General features: G+C 40.6%; 1 protein-coding gene across 4 annotated transcripts in view; it reads left to right on the forward strand.

The window, feature by feature from the left end:
- The window catches only part of TUSC3 (tumor suppressor candidate 3), a 312072-nt gene that overhangs the window by 283053 nt on the left and 9071 nt on the right, over positions 1-19948 (forward strand). For 2 of the 4 annotated variants that reach the window (XR_008445222.1, XM_054030985.1), the window contains exons 8-10: positions 3653-3727; positions 7006-7069; positions 8462-8552. Coding sequence is in view for 3 of the 4 variants with exons in the window: in XM_054030985.1 (XP_053886960.1) it covers positions 3653-3727; positions 7006-7069; positions 8462-8552 (230 nt within the window). In the remaining variant the exon portion in view is untranslated. The remainder of the gene's footprint in view (positions 1-3652; positions 3728-7005; positions 7070-8461; positions 8553-19948) is intronic. The other 2 variants (XM_054030984.1, XM_054030986.1) reach the window with 1 other exon arrangement.

The following is a 19948-nucleotide window of genomic DNA, read 5'->3' on the forward strand; positions in this document are numbered from 1 at the left end:
GCAAAATACTCCAATTAGAAGGGAACAGTCAGTCGCACACATACAAAATGGGAAATGACTGTCTAGGAAGGAGTACTGCAGAAAGGGATCTGGGGTTCATAGTGGACCACAAGATAAATGTGAGTCATGATGCAAAAAAAGCAAACATCATCCTGGGACATATTAGCAGGAGTCTTGTAAGCAAGACTTCAGTAAAGCAGGATCAGTCCGAAAGTGTCATGGAGAGGAAAATAAACTTCCAACTGGCAGATAGCTCAGTGGTTTGAGCATTGGCCTGCTAAACCCAAGGTTGTGAGTTCAATCCTTGAGGGAGCCATTGGGTGGGACTGTTAGGGACAGTACTTGGTCCTGCTAGTGAAGGTAGGGCACTGGACTCAATGACCTTTGGTCCCTTCCAGTTCTATGAGATAGGTGTGTGTGTGTGTGTATATATATATATAAACTGTGTATGGCATATACTGCTTTTAATGCACACACCCTCAGCAAATGGATGAAGTGAGTAGCAAGTACATGAACAAAACTAGAGCTAAAAGTTGACACTACATTTCCAAAGAACTGTTTCAATATCAGTGTAAGAAACCAAAACTTTCAGCAGCTGAAGCACTGGGCCCAACGGACTCATGAACTAGATCAGAAGAGTTTTATTTTGATGTTCTTTTCCTTTGTCATTTTCATTTCTGTTCATTTAAAAAACAAAAAAATAGGAAGAAAACCTCATAACACTGTCTGATATTAAACAGTAAGGAATTCTGAATAATGGCAGCTACTTATCACACTCCTATTGCAGCCTATCTACTTAGAGTTCTTTGCTCGTTTCTTGTGCACAAAGAGGTGAGTTAAGGTCAGAACAGTCTTATCTGTGAATATCCTTGCTTTTTCCAGCTTCAATCAAACCTGGGACATGAGTTTAACTTAATTTTTGCTATTTGTATTTAGATAAGAAACTAAGCAATAATTCGAGTAGGGTTCACTCTGAAACAGCCCAGATTCTGCACCCTTAGGGAAAGCTTGTTAAGCTGAAATTTGGAAAACTTTGCAGTATTTAATATGTGCAGCTTTTTAATACTTTAATACAATTCCTTTATCTACATAATGAGATTATGTGTTGGCAGTATTATTTCTTTTCTTTACAGAAATTTAATTCCACTTCACTGATTGTTTCTGAAAGCAGTTGACCGCTTCATATGAGCAAACTTAATAGAGAGCTAAGTAAGATGTAGTATTTTATTCCATCACGGTATCTCCAAATAGCAATATAGTGTCATCATAATAAAATGTGACATGAATTAGTCCTGATGGTTTGTTAGAATTCCCCCCTCCCCCCCCCCATCAAATGCTATTTGGATTTCTACAATACTTTCTGCTTATTGTCACAGATACAGTAGAGGCTCTTACAGTCATAATATTGTTTAGTTCCAACTTCCAATAACCCTCTTCCATTGTTGATAATGGGAACTTTGCAAAACACTTAAGCATGTGCTTAACTTTAAACATGTAGACAAAGTGCTTAAGAATGTGCTTAAGTCCCTAGAAATCGGGTATTGTAACTAAAACTTCAGGCATAGTTTATTTTTGAGAAATAAAACTTAGGTCAGGTATGAAGAATACCAAGGTGTGCATTCAGTGGAATCAATAGGGCAGTGGTTCTCAACCTTTCTAGACTACTGTATTCCTTTTAGGAGTCTGTTTTGTCTCACATACCCCCCCAAGTTTCACCTCCCTTAAAAACTATTTGTTTATAAAATTAGACATAAAAATGCAAAAATATCACAGCACACTATTACTGAAAAATTGCTTACTTGCTCATTTTTACCATATAATTATAAAAAACATTGATTGGAATATAAATATTGTACTTACATTTCAGTGTGATACTTGAGCCTGTTTTTCACTAGTGAGCCTTGTCTGAAGTCTGAGCCCCACGTGTCGGGTCTGAACCATGTAACTTAGCTTTGTTGGCCCCCTCGTGGCATGGGGCCACGGGCAGTTGCATTGCTTGCTACCCTGTAATGTCGGCCCTGCGATCCCCCTAAACCATTCCCAAGACCCCCTGAGGGATGCAACCTCCATGTTGAGAAACACTGATCTAGATGAGTTGAGTACCTCCTGGAAGACCTCTGCATACCCCCACAGGTGCACATACTCCTGGTTAAGACCCACTGCAGTAAGGGATAGATGCTCCGGGGAGCCTTTTAGAGCTTTTTATGGTACAAAATTGTTTTTTTCCAAACTGTATTAGAGAGTTACCTTTGGTTTTATATTCTGTTTTTCACTCATTAGAGAAGTAAGTATTTTTTAACATTGGGTTGCCCTTCCAGACACATGCAAGTAAGTCATGTTTTTTGCTATCCATATCAGTATACTAACTCAGAGGCGATGGCAAGTTCCTAGCTGTCATTCCCAGGAACATAGTACCAGTATTCTGAAAAGTGAGTGGATAAAATTGTGAAAAACTGATATTCTAATGAAGTCCTCTATACAAGTGATCTCTTCAATAAGAGGTACTTGTGGAAGCAATTATTGAGCACCAAGGCAAGCCAGGGCTCAGAGGAGGGGATAGTTGGAGATGGATGGACGCGTGTTACGCTACGATGTGAGCAACAGATGTTAAAATACTCTCAATTGTATTTTGGAATAAAAACCACAAAGGAGATTGTAACATGTTAATATACTGTTGTTAAACAGTAAAACAAGATGAACACTTTGTTACCCTCAGGTGAAGTAAGTTAACCAAAGCTTTTTGCGGCAAAAATAATATTGGCCAAAAAATATCTTTAGGTACACAGTGTACCAGTGAAGTTCTTATTTCTTTAAATGTCTGATTACAAATACAACTTCCATGATGCATTATGCACTCCATCTTCCACTATAGCATTCATGCATGCCTCCTGTTCAGAACAGATGTTAAGTACAGTAGTAACTTCCTTTTCACTGATAGTTTCAAACAATTAAGTGAATGGTTGAGGATCATGCTAAATTAGTTAAATTGTTTTATCATTATGCACTTGTAAAGCTTGTAATGAGACAATAAAAATGCAAGTGGAAAAAAAACTTTCTTGTTTGAGATTTTTCTAAGCTGAACAAAATATTAACCAATATTTCGGCATGGAGAGAGATCCTGTAAATCTGAAAGCATTGAAAAGGGTGTGCTGCATGCAGTCAACTGCTTCAGTTTGCATCAATTAATTAGTCAATGAATTAACAGAATTATATGTATGTACACTGCATGTGTTTTCTGCCAGTATTCATTCTGCATTGGTAAAATTACTTTGCTTTATAGATTTCACATAGTTGGCTTATGTTTTTATAATATTTACATAAATACAAAAGCATCAGTGCTCCTACCTGATCCCTTTAAAATCTTTCAAATTTTATTTCTGTTCTAAAATGTTTTGAGTTTTATGTAAAGCTACATGTTGTTAACTTTAACACACAAAGTAGATTACTAAATGTAGCTTACACAATGGAAATTATCACTATATCTAAATATTTGTCTCCCTACAGTTTTGCATAAATTTTCAGCCTATTTATGGAATAGAGCATTTTTGATATTTTTGGTTTATAGAAAATGAAAACCTTAGTTCACAGATGCACTCTCATGGATTTTTGAGACATCCATATTTCTGCTGTTTCCTTGACAACAACTGTATAGATGCTGCTATCACCATGGGAATGGTTCTTCTGAATGAAGCTGCTACTTCCAAAGGGGATGTTGGAAAAAGGAGAAGTAAGTTATTTAGTGGAATTTGTAGGATCTCTGAATTTTACTTATTGAAGGCATTTTGAAAAACACAAAAATAAGAATTGCCATTCAGGTTAAAGTTTTCAAAAGTGCCTAAGGCCTGGTCTGCACACAGTTTTTATAACAGTATAACTATTTCAGTTAGGGATGTGATTTATTTTAGAAAATAAGACAAGTCCGACACCTAGTATGGACACATTTATAGCAGCATAAAGGTACCTTATACCCATATAGCTTAGGCCTTATGATCTTCCTATATGGAAATAGCTATATAAGTATAAAACATTTTTATACTTATATAATTGCATCCATCCTAGGTGGGTTGCACTGCTCTAACTATAAGGGTATAGTTAAAGCACTGCCATTTTTGTGTATAGACAAGTCCTAAGTGACTTATGAGCCAAAGGGTAACATTTTCAAAAGCACCTAATTAATATAGGAGCCTAAGTCCTGTTGAAGTCAGTGAGATTTAAGGTAGGAGTTTCAAAAGCACCTAAGTCCTATTTTCAAAAGTGATTTAGGCATTTTGAATCTTGAGTCCCCATTGACTTTCATTGGAACATAGGAATTTTATACTGGATCAGACTCATCTAGTTCAGTATAACAACCTGTCTCCAACACTGGCCAGTACCAGATGTTTCAGTGCTTTGCAGTAGGCAGATGTGGGATAATCTGCTCCCACAATAGTTCTTATCCTAATCTCTTATGGTTAGAGATTGTTTAAAACCTGAAGCCTAAGATTTAGCATCCCTTCAAAAATGTGTAGCCATTAATGCTGATAACCCTGGTGGTGGTTCGAGTGATAGTCCGTATAATTCCACAGCTGATAAGTGCACATCCAGTACAGATGCATTAGAAAACTTTCTAGTTAGCTGTGACTGAGGGACAGACCATGCATCCTTTGCTTCCTCATGCATTCAATGAGAGTATAAAGGGTAGAGCTGCCTCACACTCAGTTCCTTCTTACTGCCATGGTGTGTGTCACAGCAGGTCCTTTCAGAGTTACTTACCTTTTTAGCTAGTTAGTCTTCAGGACCAATGGGACCACAGGTCATCAATAGGACCAGTACCACCTTCAGTTCTGCATGGCAGACTACAAGTCCTTGGGTTTCAAGCACTGCCTCATTTGCAAGGCCTCATACCTCTCAATGATGGTCAAACAAGATGTCTACTCTGCCTTGGTGAGGGGCATATTCTGGGTATATGTTTGATCTGGAAGTTATTTCTCAAAATGGAACCAGTGTTCGAGGGAGTCTTGCTTTAGGGCATCCCTTCTCAAGAAGTCCATGTGACTGGATTCAGACCCTAGTTCCCAGGCCTCCAGATTGTCAGGAGATCAGAGTCCTGTAGATCCTCAAGGTCTGTGCCCCATGCATCTTCAAAATGAGGCACCCTCTAAGTTGGCCGTGGTGCGGGGAAAACACTGGGATCGACTGGATGCTGAACAGAGGTCCTCAGGACAGAAGTGGCACAGAAGGCCATCCACAGACTAGGTACTGGTACCGCCAATGCCAGTGAGAGCTCCCCTGCTCCCAGAAGAGTGATACCTGTCATCCTGGGACTTGGAAGACAGCCCACAGTCATCCCCAACCTCATCCAGGAGTCCAGCAGGATCACACACCAGCTCCACACACACACACACACACACACACCACTCCACCGGGTAGAGGAGCTTAGCTTCAAGAAGATTGTGATGCCAGTACTGATCCATACCAGAACCATGACCCAGCCTCCATGGCCTCTGTTGCCATTTCACTTTAAGCTGTGGACTGTATGGTTGCCATGGATGCCTCAGTTTGTCTCGGGCTACCCTCCCTAGCATACTCTAGGTTCAAGTCAGCTTCCCTGTGGATGGGAGAGCACTATCCCCTCTGCATGGCCCAGATGAGGAACTGCAATCACAGGAGTCAGAGAAGTCCAACAGGTGGTACCAGATATGAACTATGAGCAATTTTTCTCACACCCAGTACTGGACTCATTAGTTGTGACAGTGGCAAGTGAAAACACATCAGGATCAGCAGAAATCGATGACCAGGGATAAAGAGCAGAAGGGCATGGAAATCATATTCTCACCTCAAGCCTCCAAATGAGGATATTCAATAACTAGGCCATCCTGGCAAAATATGGAGTGCTGTGGGGTGTTTTGTGGATAGTTTCCCATGAGAATTCAAGAGGGAGTTCTGGACTTTGGTGTTCGAAGGGAAACTGGTCTCTTAAAACAGTCGTCCAGGTGGCTTTAGATGCTATGCACATAGCATCCAGGATCTGTTGACCACAGTTGAGGACCTGCACTTTGAAGGTTGCTCTTTGTTTCATGATAAGATGAATGAGGCCATGAAATCACTGGAGAACTATAAGGCTACACTCAAGTCCTTGGGGTTCTGCACCCCAGACAGCACGTCAGGTCTCAGCATGTAAGCAGGCCCTCTACTATAGACCACACCAGTATGCCAGAATGGGGCAGAAGACTTCTGCGAGAAGGCCCTCAGGAGTGGCCACTACATCCCACTGTCCCTCATACTCTACAACTAGGCAGCGGATTTGATTCCACGCCCAAAGACAGCATGCCACTCACTACCCAGCCCTGATCATCTACTCTGTATGGCATACATCTGTCTCATTTCTGCCATTTCTAGTCACCTCTGACCAGTATGTATTGGACATTGTAGAGATGGGCTACACACTTGACTTCCTCTCCTACCCACCAACTCTCCCCATCCTTATTCAGGGACCCATCTCATGAGAGCACTCTACACCAGAAGGTTTAGTCATCTTAGCTCTTGGCTCCATAGAAGAGGTCCCCTCACAGGAAAGGGGAAGAGGGTTTTATTCAAGGTATTTCCTCATCCCCCAGTAAAAAGGGAGGTCTTTGCACTATCCTCCCTTTTCATCAAGCTATCTACAGTGATTCTCAGGTTTCCTTCCATTGGACTTAGGCTGCTAAGATAATTTTGAAAAATTTGTCCTCGGTCCCTAACTTACCATTAATGTCAAAATAGACAGTTGCTTCATTTAAATTTGACTGTAGCTCTCTGATCATATTTCTTGGATTTGTAAGTCTGCATTACACTAGTGCCAGATTCTGCCTTTCTCACTCATGATGAATAGTACCTTATTTTACAAGCATTTCCATTGAAATAAATGTTAGTGCTCAGAGAGTAAAGTTTTACTCAGTCTGATAAGGATGGCAAAATCTGGCCCTTAAGTGATGGGGAGAAGCGGTGTCTGAAAATGTCCTAACGTTTTGTTTTCTGGTTTAAAAGGAAATGAGGAAATAATGAAAGTTGCCAGCTGTCATCTGCCATTTAAAGAGCTAACATGTCAATTGTAAGATACCAAACTATATATTTATTATAGCATAATTGCTAAAGTGTTTTTTGGAAAATGTTAAAATTCCTATTAGGGTTAGCCAGGTCCATTCAATTGACAGTCTCATCATATTTATTGAACTGGCACTTACTAACTTATTTTTTTATAAAAAAGGGCTAATTATCTTGTGATGCAATCCTGTGATGTGTGTATTATTAATAGATAATGATTTAATTTTATAAAGTTACTGAACTGTGGAAATGCCAATACTCACACAGAGCTCCACCCCAGGCATGAGGACTTGAAGGGAACAGGTATCAGCTCCTATCGATGAAAATATTGGTAGATGTCTTTCAGTGTCCTTCAAAAAGAGATTCTTGTGTATCGCAGTCTAATATGCCATTAAGCTTCAGTCATAATTTAATTGAGATGCTGAAATTCTACATGTTCAGAGCGTGACTCTGAGAAGTGCTCAGTGTTTGCATCTCCCACTGCCTTCAGTTTTTAGTGATCACCAACTTTCAATATCAAGCCCTCATTTTTTTTCAGTTTCTCACGTAAATGTTGAGTCAGGAAGAATTCCTCCAGGCATTCCTGCAGCTGAGCTGGCCCCTTGCCAGACCCCCACAATGTGACCACTTACAGCATTTAGAACCTGATCCTACTCCCATGGAAGTCATTGGCAAAATGCCCTTTGACTTCAGCTCTCTCCCGTCAGCTTAGAGCAGTTTCATCATACGCGTTACAGCGGTGCAGCTGCACTGATGCAAAATTTGTAGTTTAGACCTGCCTTGAGTTTAATAAGGTATTTGTTCTCTCTCACTTTTCTTCCTTTCTCTCTTTCTTTCTTACAGATGAACTAAAGCAAATGGTTTCTCCCATTTATTTCAATAGGAATAGTGTGATTTCCACACACACACCCACCCACACACAACCCTGATTGTTCAGATTCCAATTTACACTTAACATTCTTGATTATCCCAGATGTCACAGGGATATTGAATGAATTTAATTGATTTTGGGTGGGGGGGGTGGAGGGGTAATCAAAGGAATTTATATTACATTATATTGCCTGAAATGTATAATTTACAAAGATGTCTATATCCACAGTCTCCAGCAAGGTGTTTGTATCCAAAAGCTGCAAACTACTGTCCCTTTTTCCTCAATAATACACTTATACTGATAAGAAGTTTTTTTTAATAACCACAAATAAATAATTTCCAGGTGTGTTTTGATGCCCTGTTAGAAGATACTGAACATCATAAGGCAATATATCAAAACTTGAGTACTGAACTATGCCAAATTTCTTTGTAAGTGATTGACATAAATAATATTTTTAGTATAGACTCTAGATGTTAATCTTTTCCATGTTTTTATATGCTAGTAAACACAGTTAATATTTTTTTCCAGTAATATGCCTCGTAGGACTGGGTTTGGTGGTTTTCTTCTTCAGCTTCCTGCTGTCGATATTCCGCTCCAAATACCATGGCTATCCATACAGGTAATCGTTTGTTATTAAATCCATTTTTATATTATAATGGGTACCGGGTATTTTTAAAAGTTCAAAAGATTGGCTTGATCCTGCTGTCCTTGATGTTAATGAGTATTTTGCCATTGATATCTATGGGAGCAGGAGCAAGCCATGAGTAAAAAGACAGTGATGTTTGGATACATGTAAAAAAGTAACTGACCCACTGTCTTAGCAGCTGTGCTGCACTTTACAGGTCAAAGGACGTGTTTGTGAGTGACTGAATTTCTTTGTAGTGGGCCCAGGAAAGATAATGCACCTGGAGTAGAAGATGCTGAGGTTTGTGATGGTCCTTAGTTCTGTGGAAGTTTATTCCACATCTCAGACCAGCTCTCAAACAAGCTCTTTCTACTGCACAGATAAGCAATACCCTTATTCGTTATAATGGATAAATCACCCTGTCAAAACATTCCATAAGAAACTTCACATACCATATAAACTAAAACCACAAATACTTCAGATCTGAATACACAAACTCTAATGGGTAGAATTTTCTCCCACCTTTGGGACAGGAAAATATAGCTAGTGCTGCATATATATGAATGCTTCTAAATATACAAGAGTGGGTGGTTAAGAACATACATGCTAGAAATAAGTGTAGAAACAACTTTTTTACTGTGAAATCTTCACTGAAATGTGAACATAGCACAGCTGTCACTGTTTTTCAACAGACAATGTGTACATATCACCTCAATTGATTTTCAGATTATTAATTTTTTTTACTTTAATAACATGAACGTTGAGTCAACATGCATAGTCTACTGAGAACCATTGCACCAGCCAGAATGACCATGGTTGAAGGCAGCACCGGGCATTGTGTAGTGAAGTTCGCAGATCTGGCTCAATCCTGTATCCAGGAATTGCTAGGGCACCCCCGCAGTAGGCATCAATTAGAGTCGGGGTGTACATCAATAGGAAGCTTGAGAGCATGGTGGGCCGGGGTGTTTTTGTCCATCCTGGTGACATGGCAGAATAGTGTGCAGTAACACTTTTGAATAGAATGAGCACCTGAATGAATGTCAGAGCTCTGTGAGGATTATGACATTTTGCAAAAAGTCAAAACATTTTATGCTTAGGACATTTTATGCATTGACAGTGAATATGGAATGTCTCTAACTGCTCCAAGTTTGCTTGTAAGAAGGTCCATGTTTCTGACCCTTATAGCAATACGGGTAGTACGGGTTTGATAGATCCTGAACTTTGTCTCAGCACAGACATTTTTCCTTCCATAAGCATGGACTTCATGCAGGAAGCAATGAGACCTATTAATCAATGAATGACTGGTTTGCTGTGACCGTTTAAACTCTTCTTGCAGCCTAGGTAGATGAACTTGTCAGCACTACCCAGGGTACTCAACACCACTTGCACCAGAGATTCTGGTGGCCCACCTGCAAGGTTCTATGCCTTGGTCTTCCACCATGAGACATTCAACCCCACAATGTGGGCTGCATCTTGGAGGACAGTGCTGAAATTCTGACTTTTCCACAAGCAGGGCAGCATCGTCAGCATAGGCTCAGTCTGAGAACACGTCTTGACCAATCTTGATTCCATCCAATGTGTGATGCAGCAAGTCCAAGTATCCTGTCAGTAGCATAACAGAGTAGTCAGGGTGAGGATGCATTCCTGCCACACAGCTGAGATTGTATAGAAATGTGGTGAATCTGTGAACCAACACACTCTTCTCGCTAGTACCAATGTGAAGATTGTGCAGTAGATTTAGAATATCTGGAATGCCAACTCCTTTCAGTGTGAACCAAAATCTGACCTGTCAACCAAATCAGAAGTCAATTTGATGTAGATGTATATCATATCAAGTGGTTTCAGAGTAGCAGCCGTGTTAATCTGTATCCGCAAAAAGAACAGGAGTACTTGTGGCACCTGAGAGACTAACAGATTTATTAGAGCATAAGCTTTCGTGGACTACAGCCCACTTCTTCGGATGCATATAGAATGGAACATATATTGAGGAGATATATATACACACATACAGAGAGCATAAACAGGTGGGAGTTGTCTTACCAACTCTGAGAGGCCAATTAAGTAAGAGAAAAAAAACTTTTGAAGTGATAATCAAGATAGCCCAGTACAGACAGTTTGATAAGAAGTGTGAGAATACTTACAAGGGGAGATAGATTCAATGTTTGTAATGGCTCAGCCATTCCCAGTCCTTATTCAATCCTTTGTTGATTGTGTCTAGTTTGCATATCAATTCCAGCTCAGCAGTCTGGGTGTTTAAATGTTTGGTGAAGCTCCGCCAGAAGCCGGCGGGTAAGGACAGCATCCATTGCCAATCACCCAGCAATGAACCCTGATTGTTGTGGACAATGTCTGTTAAAGAGTGCCTGCATCCTACTAAGCAGAACATGATAAAAGACGTTTCCAGAGACCAGTAACAATGAGATTGGCCTGTAGTTGCCACACTCAGAGTGAGATCCTTTGTACAAGGGCACTATGATGCCATTTTTCAATTCTGCTGGTACTTTGCATGATGGTCACACTTCTAAGAACAGTTGATGCAGGCTAATGTTCACTGGTTTCAGGCATCTCTGAGCAGTTGGAGTGGACTGCCACCAGGTCAAGCAGTATGGTCCATTCTGTAACTTTTGAAAGGCCTTTCATACTTCCCCAGCTCAATCACAGCCACTCATCTCATTATATTCTCTATGCACTAGTAGTCTATCATGTGGTGAAATTAACTGGATATTTGCTGCTAGCTGGTGGTAGAATGTGTCCTTTTCCACAGTTGATGCATTTTTTGTTGGCTCATAGGCCACAATGACAGATAAGTGTCCACAAAGATGTTGGAGCCAAACAAAGAGGAAGCCTGGAGAGATGGGGTTCCATGTGGTTAAAGTCTATACTAGCTGCTGTCTAATAAGTGCCATACCTTGAGCTGGATGTGGACAACCAGCATGGAGGATGGTTGCTCCTTTTCCAGTAACTTGATTGCTTTCTGGTAGACAGGGCTCTTTGATGCTGACAATTACAATCTTTTAACAGATAAATTCTTTGAACTGTCATGTACTCAATGCCATTCAGGGTTAATATGAATTAACATAAATTGGGGGGAGGGATAGCTCAATGGTTTGAGCATTAGCCTGCTAAACTCAGGGTTGTGAGTTCAATCCTTGAGAGGTCCACTTAGGGAACTGGGGCAAAATCAGTTCTTGGCCCTGCTAGTAAAGGCAGGGGGCTGGACTCAATGACCTTTCAGGGTCCCTTCCAGCTCTATGAGATAGGTGTATCTCTCTCTCTTTCTCTCTCTCTCTCTCTCTATATATATATATATTGTGACAAAGTTCCTCCTCTATCTTGGTGGGTCCTGCGCTTATTGGCGGATTTTCTTGCCTCAGAGATTCACCATGTGGGTTGGGGGAACAGCCCAGAGACCTTCCCCTCTGGAAGAACCCACAGTCCAGGTCAATTGGGAGGTTTGGGGGAACCCAGGCCCGCCCTCTACTCCGGGTTCCAGCCCAGGGCCCTGTGGACTGCAGCTGTCTATAGTGCCTCCTGTAACAGCTGCATGACAGCTACAACTCCCTGGGCTACTTCCCCATGGCCTCCTCCAAACACCTTCCTTATTCTCACCACAGGACCTTCCTCCTGGTGTCTGATAACGCTTGTGCTCCTCAGTCCTCCAGCAGCACACCCTCTCACTCTCAGCTCCTTGCACCTCTTGCTCCCAGCTCCTCACACTCACACCACAAACTGAAGTGAGCTCCTTTTAAAACCCATGTGCTCTGATTAGTCTGCCTTAATTGATTCTAGCAGCTTCTTCTTAATTTACTCCAGGTGTCCTAATTAGCCTGCCTTAACTGGTTCTAGCAGGTTCCTGATTACTCTAGTGCAGCCCCTTCTCTGGTCACTCAGGGAACAGAAAACTACTCATCCAGTGACCAGTGTATTTGCCCTCTACCAGACTCCTGTACCCCACTGGTCTGGGTCTGTCACAATATATATATTTATGTTCCATGTGGTGACACAGAAAATGTCTCTAAAATCTGGTTTGAATTTCCAGGAAGTTGGGGTCATTGGGGCTGCGCCTTCCCTATGAGAGGTTTGGGTTGCACTTGTCCTATGCAGGCAGAGCACGCCTCTCCTTCTGCAGTCAATAATAGCAGGGACTTTAATACTGGTGCTATTGTCACAGTCTGTCATGGCTTTTTTCCCCTTTGTTTCACACTGTCTTCTTGAGGCGGGGAGACATAGAGGGCTTTCATATGTGGGTGACACCATCCAACTTCCTAGGAACTAGTCCCTCAGATGCCATTGGTTCCTGGGGGCATGAACAACCATTATGAATATCTGGCTCTTCTACACTATGCGATCCACACATCCATAGTCATGGCTCATTCACCTTCACTACCTTTGGGGAACTTGGCCCTCATCTGCTGAGTTTGTCATTGGCCTTCACTTGTTACCCTGAGCAGAAGCCCTAATCAGGTACTACCAACCAGAGGCACGCATGGCCAGGGATGACCATACCCTGAAGTAGAGCATCCTAAACTGCTGCTACCTACCACCCAAATCATAGAAGATTAAGGTTGGAAGAGACCTCAGGAGGTCATCTAATCCAACCCCCTGCTCAAAGCAGGACCAACCCCAACTAAATCATCCCAGCCAGGGCTTTGTCAAGCCGGGCCTTAAAAACCTCTCAGGATGGAGATTCCACGACTTCTCTAGGTAACCCATTCCAGTGATTCACCACCCTCCTCATGAAATTGTTTTTCCTAATATCAAACCTAGACCTCCCCCACTGCAATTTGAGACCATTGCTCCTTGTTCTGCCCCACTGAGAAGAGCCTAGCTCCGTCCTCTTTTGAACCCCCCTTCAAAACATCTAAATTACATGCTTAAAATCTTTGATTACTATATATTGGCCAATGTAAAAAACGTTTAATGTCTCAAACTAAAAGATTTTAAGTCTCATTAGCATGCCTACATATTATTTCAGTAAAGATAATTCATTTTATTACATTTGTTCTTTCTTCATATTCATTGGCAAATCATTATAAATGATACATAAATGGAAAGACTTCCTACCATGTCAAGAGAAAGATATCCTGATGAGCTGGGAACTTAGTTTCTTCTTCCTACTTTGTAAACTTCCCCCCAAGTTAAATGTGGTAAAATCTCATCAACAACATTTCCATCAAACAAAAGGAAATAAAGTTGAAACTCTTCTGACTTTCTGCCTTTTATTTCATTTTACTTTTGTTCACTCCCTCAGCACAAGTGAAATGATGAGTTTTCTCATTGTTGTAGGATATTTCAGTAGACCATAATGTTACATCCATTCTATCCTTTAACAAGAAGTGATATTGGATGGAACTGGAATCTGATTCAAGAAAAGTCAGGCGAGAGCTTGGCTTGTTCTCTTCTCCAATGTTTTGGATTTAATTCTTCTCTGCCATCATCTCAAAAACATCTGCAACATGTCTTAGAATCTGGCTACATTTTGCAAAAGCAAAAAAGCATGGCATTTTGTGTGTTAGACTTGGATCTTGTGTGTTGTGTGACTATATATAACTAGCACTCTCTTGGCTTTTTTTTATGTTGTCTTCCATCACTGTGATATCTTAGCACCTTTCACAAGAAGAAAAAAATAAAAGCCACTCTTCTTTCCAGCCCTACCAACAGGAACTAGCTTAGTTATTTTTAAAAATAAAGTATGAGGATGGTGATGTAATGGAGACCATTTTTGTGGGAAAAATAAAGAAATGGTTTTGCATTTATTTCTGAACATGGTCATGGTGGTGAACATTCTTATGGCAACAAGCAGTGAGTTCCACTGCCATGGGTTAGCTCTTGTGGAAGATGTATCTGACAGATATAAGCCTTCTCTGTTTATTGACAGCTTTATTTTTGCAAGGGAACAAATCTTTTGTGCGGTCATCACAGGGAATGTGATCTTTCAGATAGCTACAGCCGATACTATTCAGGGTTTTGAAAATCATGGACCATGTCAAGAGATAAACCCCGAATGAGATGATACTCTGGGAGCCTTGTGTTTCCTGTGGTCTTGCCTTGCCTGTTTTTATATCTCCTTTCTGCTGAGGTAGGCCTTGTCTACATTACCCGGGTAAATCAACCTAAGTTATGCTACTCCAGCTATGTGAATAACATAGCTGAAGTCGATGTAGTTTAGGTCGACTTACCACAGTTTCTTCACTGCGCTGCATTGATCAGAGATGCTCTCTGGTTGACTTACATTACTCTTCTTGGGGAGCTGGAGTACCGGAGTCAACCAGAGAATGCTCTGCTGTCGATTTACCAGGTCTTCACTAGACCCGCTAAATCGACACCCGCTGCATCGATTGCAGCAGTATTGATCTCCTGGTAGCGAAGACAAGCCCTTAGTTAGATACCACATGCATCTTTTCTGCTACACAGCAATACAATTAAAAACACTCTATGGCCATTGGTGATACTATACCTACAGTCTTATCTAAATGTATTTGTCAGCAAACCCTGAAAGTTAATACATATGGCATTTTTAAAAAGTGATGTTTGTGTGCTTATTTACATTTGTTTTGAAATGACTGTACCTTGAACTCCGAAGGATTAAGCTAATCAGATCCAAAGTACAGCACTAATAAAATATTACTTTCCTTTCCTAGTTTACCATGTTCCTCTCTAACTTGTGCTTCTTTAAGTTCTTCCCCAAAACACTCTGTTCCCAACAGACCTACAAGCTCTAGTCCCCCACTCTAAGAACATTTATGAATAACTTGCTTGATTCACCTTTGCTAGCAGAAGAGGAACAGCTTGCAAACTCCAGCAGGTCAGCTGAACCAGTGAGGGCATTCACCTCTATAAGGGAGAATAGACATTGTTTGCATTGCCACCCTCCCTACTTTCTCTTGGTGGGGTGCATGTTTTTATCCAGTATCTCCAGAAGAAACCCATTAGTGAAGGCTAGGTAGGAGACAGTAGCTCACTTTCTTGCTGGCAGTGAATGTGGCCCAACAAATATTACTAAAATATTAAATACTATGTAAACAGCTCTTGGAACTAACAAAATGTGTGTGCTGAACTTGACTGCTGAATTATTTGCTTTGTGGTATATTCTATCCCCATATCTATGTCTATTAACATTGTACACCCTTTTGCATTGTACACCTTGTCTACTCACCTGTCTCTAAAGTGTCTGGAACAATTTTGGTATGATATAAACAGTAATTTGCAAGATGAAATATCACAGTTCTAGATGTTCTTAAAAGCCTTTTTATGTTCTCTTTTGGAAGACCAATACAAATCAAGAGAATTTTTTTCTGCCACTTCATACAGACCATGTGACTGGGTGATTTAGGGAATATTTGTACTTTTTCCACAAATGCCTTTTGTAGTTTAATTTGTTTTTGTTTTTTTATATTCCACAGCAAGGTCTTCGTGGTTGTGAAACTATACCTGTCACACTATTCTAACAATCCATTCTAGCCATAAAAACCTTTCATATGGTAAAGCACCTAACATGGATGTTTTCAGCCAGAGAGAAATTAAAAAAATACTTTCTAATAGTTTTGTGATAATGCAAAAAATTAGTTTTACTGTTATTTCCTTGTTTGCTGAGGTTATTCTGTGAATCATATTCATAGAGTTTAGTATGTCCTCTTAAAACTGTAGTTTAGTCCATTTCAGAAAACGTCTATCCCTGTATGTGAATTGGAATACACTATTACCAAGCAATGAAAATTGTATAGACAGATACTTTACAAGAGAAATTAAAAATAAACTAATGAAAGAATTATTCAGTTCTTCATATGGAGATTTTTAAATCCAATAGCGTCATACATTCAGCAGCCTAACATTAAAATTGGCTATTATATCAGAGGGCTGGAGGGTAGCAAATATAATACCTACCTTTTGAAAAGACACAGGAGTAAATCCTTGGAATTACATACTGGCAAGCCTTATTTAAGTACCAGGAAAACAGGTTAAAACTATATTTAAAAATGGAATGTCTAAACAACTAGAACAGGAGTACTTGTGGCACCTTAGAGACTAACAAATTAAGGTGCCACAAGTACTCCTGTTCTTTTTGCGGATACAGACTAACACGGCTGCTACTCTAAACAACTAGATTAGCATAATGACATGAATAAGCCAGCAAGACTTCTACAAAGGAAATTAAACAGTTTTTTTCAGCATGGTGAAAGTGAGAAGCTCAAGATTTGATATTAGGACTGTTTTTGTTTTAAGTATTAATGATCCAGAAAAGAATAATGTTTGCAGATGACTGAGAAAGTTTGCAGATGACTGAGAAAATTGTGAGAACTTCATAGGGACCTAACAAAGCTAGGTAAAAAGGCAGTATAATGGCAGATGGAATTCATTGTTGAGAAGTGAACTTAATGCATATTGGAATTCATATAATTAATAGTAAGAATAATCTTGCTTATTTAGTCCACCCTCATTTTCATTGATGCAAATCATGGGGTATTTACCACTTACCATGTTGCAAGTATTTCACAGCCAGTACACCTCACTTTTAGTAATCTTTTCCTTGGTGTTGAGTCTAATTTTTCATTTGCTCAGTTTCAGCCCATTCATGCTTCCTGTACCCTTTGAATCAGCACAAAGAATCAGAAACACATCTTCTCCCTCCTTTTTTGGCTTACTATCATTTTCTTCTGAAAATATTATAAATATTTTGCTTAACATCTTCCACATGAATCTATTTCCCATTCAATAATACTTGAATAGCGACTGGAACAGATTCTCCACCTTACTAAATCTCTACTGTCCACTCCGAGGTTTTCAGGAAGACTCCATATCTCTTCTAGCCAGTGTACTTGGTACAAATCAAAAGCCTGAGCAGATTCCAGACCCACCCTTCACTAAAACATTGTCCAAGATGAGAGAATAAAAACATTAAGAAATAGAAGAAAACTGTGTAATCCATCAGACCTTTCTTTCAAAATCCAAGAAGTTTAAATGGACATACACGGCATATATAAGAAAAGATTTATTTTTCTTCCACAGCTTTAACATAGGAATAGAACAAAGATATCATAGGGGATCAAGTATAATATTGAAATGTGTAAGTTTATCACTCATGGCGATCGGGGGAGGTCCCAGATGACTGGAAAAAGGCTAATGTAGTGCCCATCTTTAAAAAAGGGAAGAAGGAGGATCCGGGGAACTACAGGCCAGTCAGCCTCACCTCAGTCCCTGGAAAAATCATGGAGCAGGTCCTCAAGGAATCAATTATGAAACATTTAGAGGAGAGGAAAGTGATCAGGAACAGTCAGCATGGATTCACGAAGGGGAAGTCGTGCCTGACTAACCTAATTGCCTTCTATGATGAGATAACTGGCTCTGTGGATGAGGGGAAAGCAGTGGATGTGCTATTCCTTGACTTTAGCAAAGCTTTTGATACGGTCTCCCACAGTATTCTTGCCGCCAAGTTAAAGAAGTATGGGCTGGATGAATGGACTGTAAGGTGGATAGAAAGCTGGCTAGATCATCGGGCTCAACGGGTAGTGATCAATGGCTCCATGTCTAGTTGGCAGCCGGTTTCAAGCGGAGTGCCCCAAGGGTCGGTCCTGGGGCCGGTTTTGTTTAATATCTTTATTAATGATCTGGAGGATGGTGTGGACTGCACTCTCAGCAAGTTTGCAGATGACACTAAACTAGGAGGCGTGGTAGATACACTAGAGGTTAGGGATCAGATACAGAGGGACCTAGACAAATTAGAAGATTGGGCCGAAAAAAACCTGATGAGGTTCAACAAGGACAAGTGCAGAGTCCTGCACTTAGGACGGAAGAATCCCATGCACTGCTACAGACTAGGGACCGAATGGCTAGGTAGCAGTTCTGCAGAAAAGGACCTAGGGGTCACAGTGGACGAGAAGCTGGATATGAGTCAACAGTGTGCTCTTGTTGCCAAGAAGGCTAACGGCATTTTGGGCTGTATAAGTAGGGGCATTGCCAGCAGATCGAGGGACGTGATCGTTCCCCTTTATTCGACATTGGTGAGGCCTCATCTGGAATACTGTGTCCAGTTTTGGGCCCCACACTACAAGAAGGATGTGGAAAAATTGGAAAGAGTCCAGTGGAGGGCAACAAAAATGATTAGGGGTCTGGAGCACATGACTTATGAGGAGAGGCTGAGGGAACTGGGATTGTTTAGTCTCCAGAAGAGAAGAATGAGGGGGGATTTGATAGCAGCCTTCAACTACCTGAAGGGGGGTTCCAAAGAGGATGGAGCTCAGCTGTTCTCAGTGGTGGCAGACGACAGAACAAGGAGCAATGGTCTCAAGTTGCAGTGGGGGAGGTCCAGGTTGGATATCAGGAAAAACTATTTCACTAGGAGGGTGGTGAAACACTGGAATGCGTTACCTAGGGAGGTGGTGGAGTCTCCTTCCTTGGAGGTTTTTAAGGCCCGGCTTGACAAAGCCCTGGCTGGGATGATTTAGCTGGGAATTGGTCCTGCTTTGAGCAGGGGGTTGGACTAGATGACCTCTTGAGGTCCCTTCCAACTCTGATATTCTATGATTCTATGATTCTATGATCACATCATGAGATATGGCTATAGCAAGTTATTACCATAATGGAATCAGTGGACTCATGGACCAAATTCTGCCTTAAAATATACCATTACACCCTCTTTGATTCCTACCAAATCAGTAATGTTCTTTAAAAATTCAAGCAGATTCACAAGGCACACTCTTTTTTGTGAAGCCACAACTAAATTAGACAGTATTTACTAAATATTCCATTCTAACTACTTAGTTCTTTTTTTATTAGCATTTCTAATATCTCCCCTCCTGGTGAAGTGAAGTAAGGTTACAAACTTGTATGCCTAGATTCTTCTATGTTATTTTACAGATAACTGGAACAAACTATTCACCATTCAGTCCTTTGGTGTGATCCTCACACTGGAGAATTAATGAATATTATCTCTAAAGCTGTTACTCCTTTTGCACCTTGAAATTTTGCTTGCTACTCTGTCAACATTTATTCACTTTTTGCCTATCTGCTCCAATGTAATGTCAAACGTTTCTAACATTTCTCTCTGCCCAATTGGTGAAGTTTGACCCTAGCCAATGGAGTCTTGCCTTCTCATTTGTGAATAAAGAGGTGATTGATATCAACTTGTCTTCTACAGTAATCCTTAGTGGTCATACTAGCTTCTTCCCTGTTTGCCTGGGTCCTGTTAAATTTTAAGGTTCAATTCTCTTCTCAAGTCATGCATGTAATTCTCATCAGTGTGTGTGTGTGTGCGCGCGCGCACTCACAGAACACTAAGGACAGAACATAAAGACCCTTTTATATTTAAATAATTTCCCTCATTTAGCCACTGTACTTAGGAAAATTGTATCTGTAGTATTTATTTACTCTCCCCCCCCATTTTTTTGTTGTTG

This window comes from Malaclemys terrapin, chromosome 5, assembly GCF_027887155.1.
Source record: "Malaclemys terrapin pileata isolate rMalTer1 chromosome 5, rMalTer1.hap1, whole genome shotgun sequence".
In the NCBI taxonomy this organism is placed as follows: domain Eukaryota; kingdom Metazoa; phylum Chordata; order Testudines; family Emydidae; genus Malaclemys; species Malaclemys terrapin.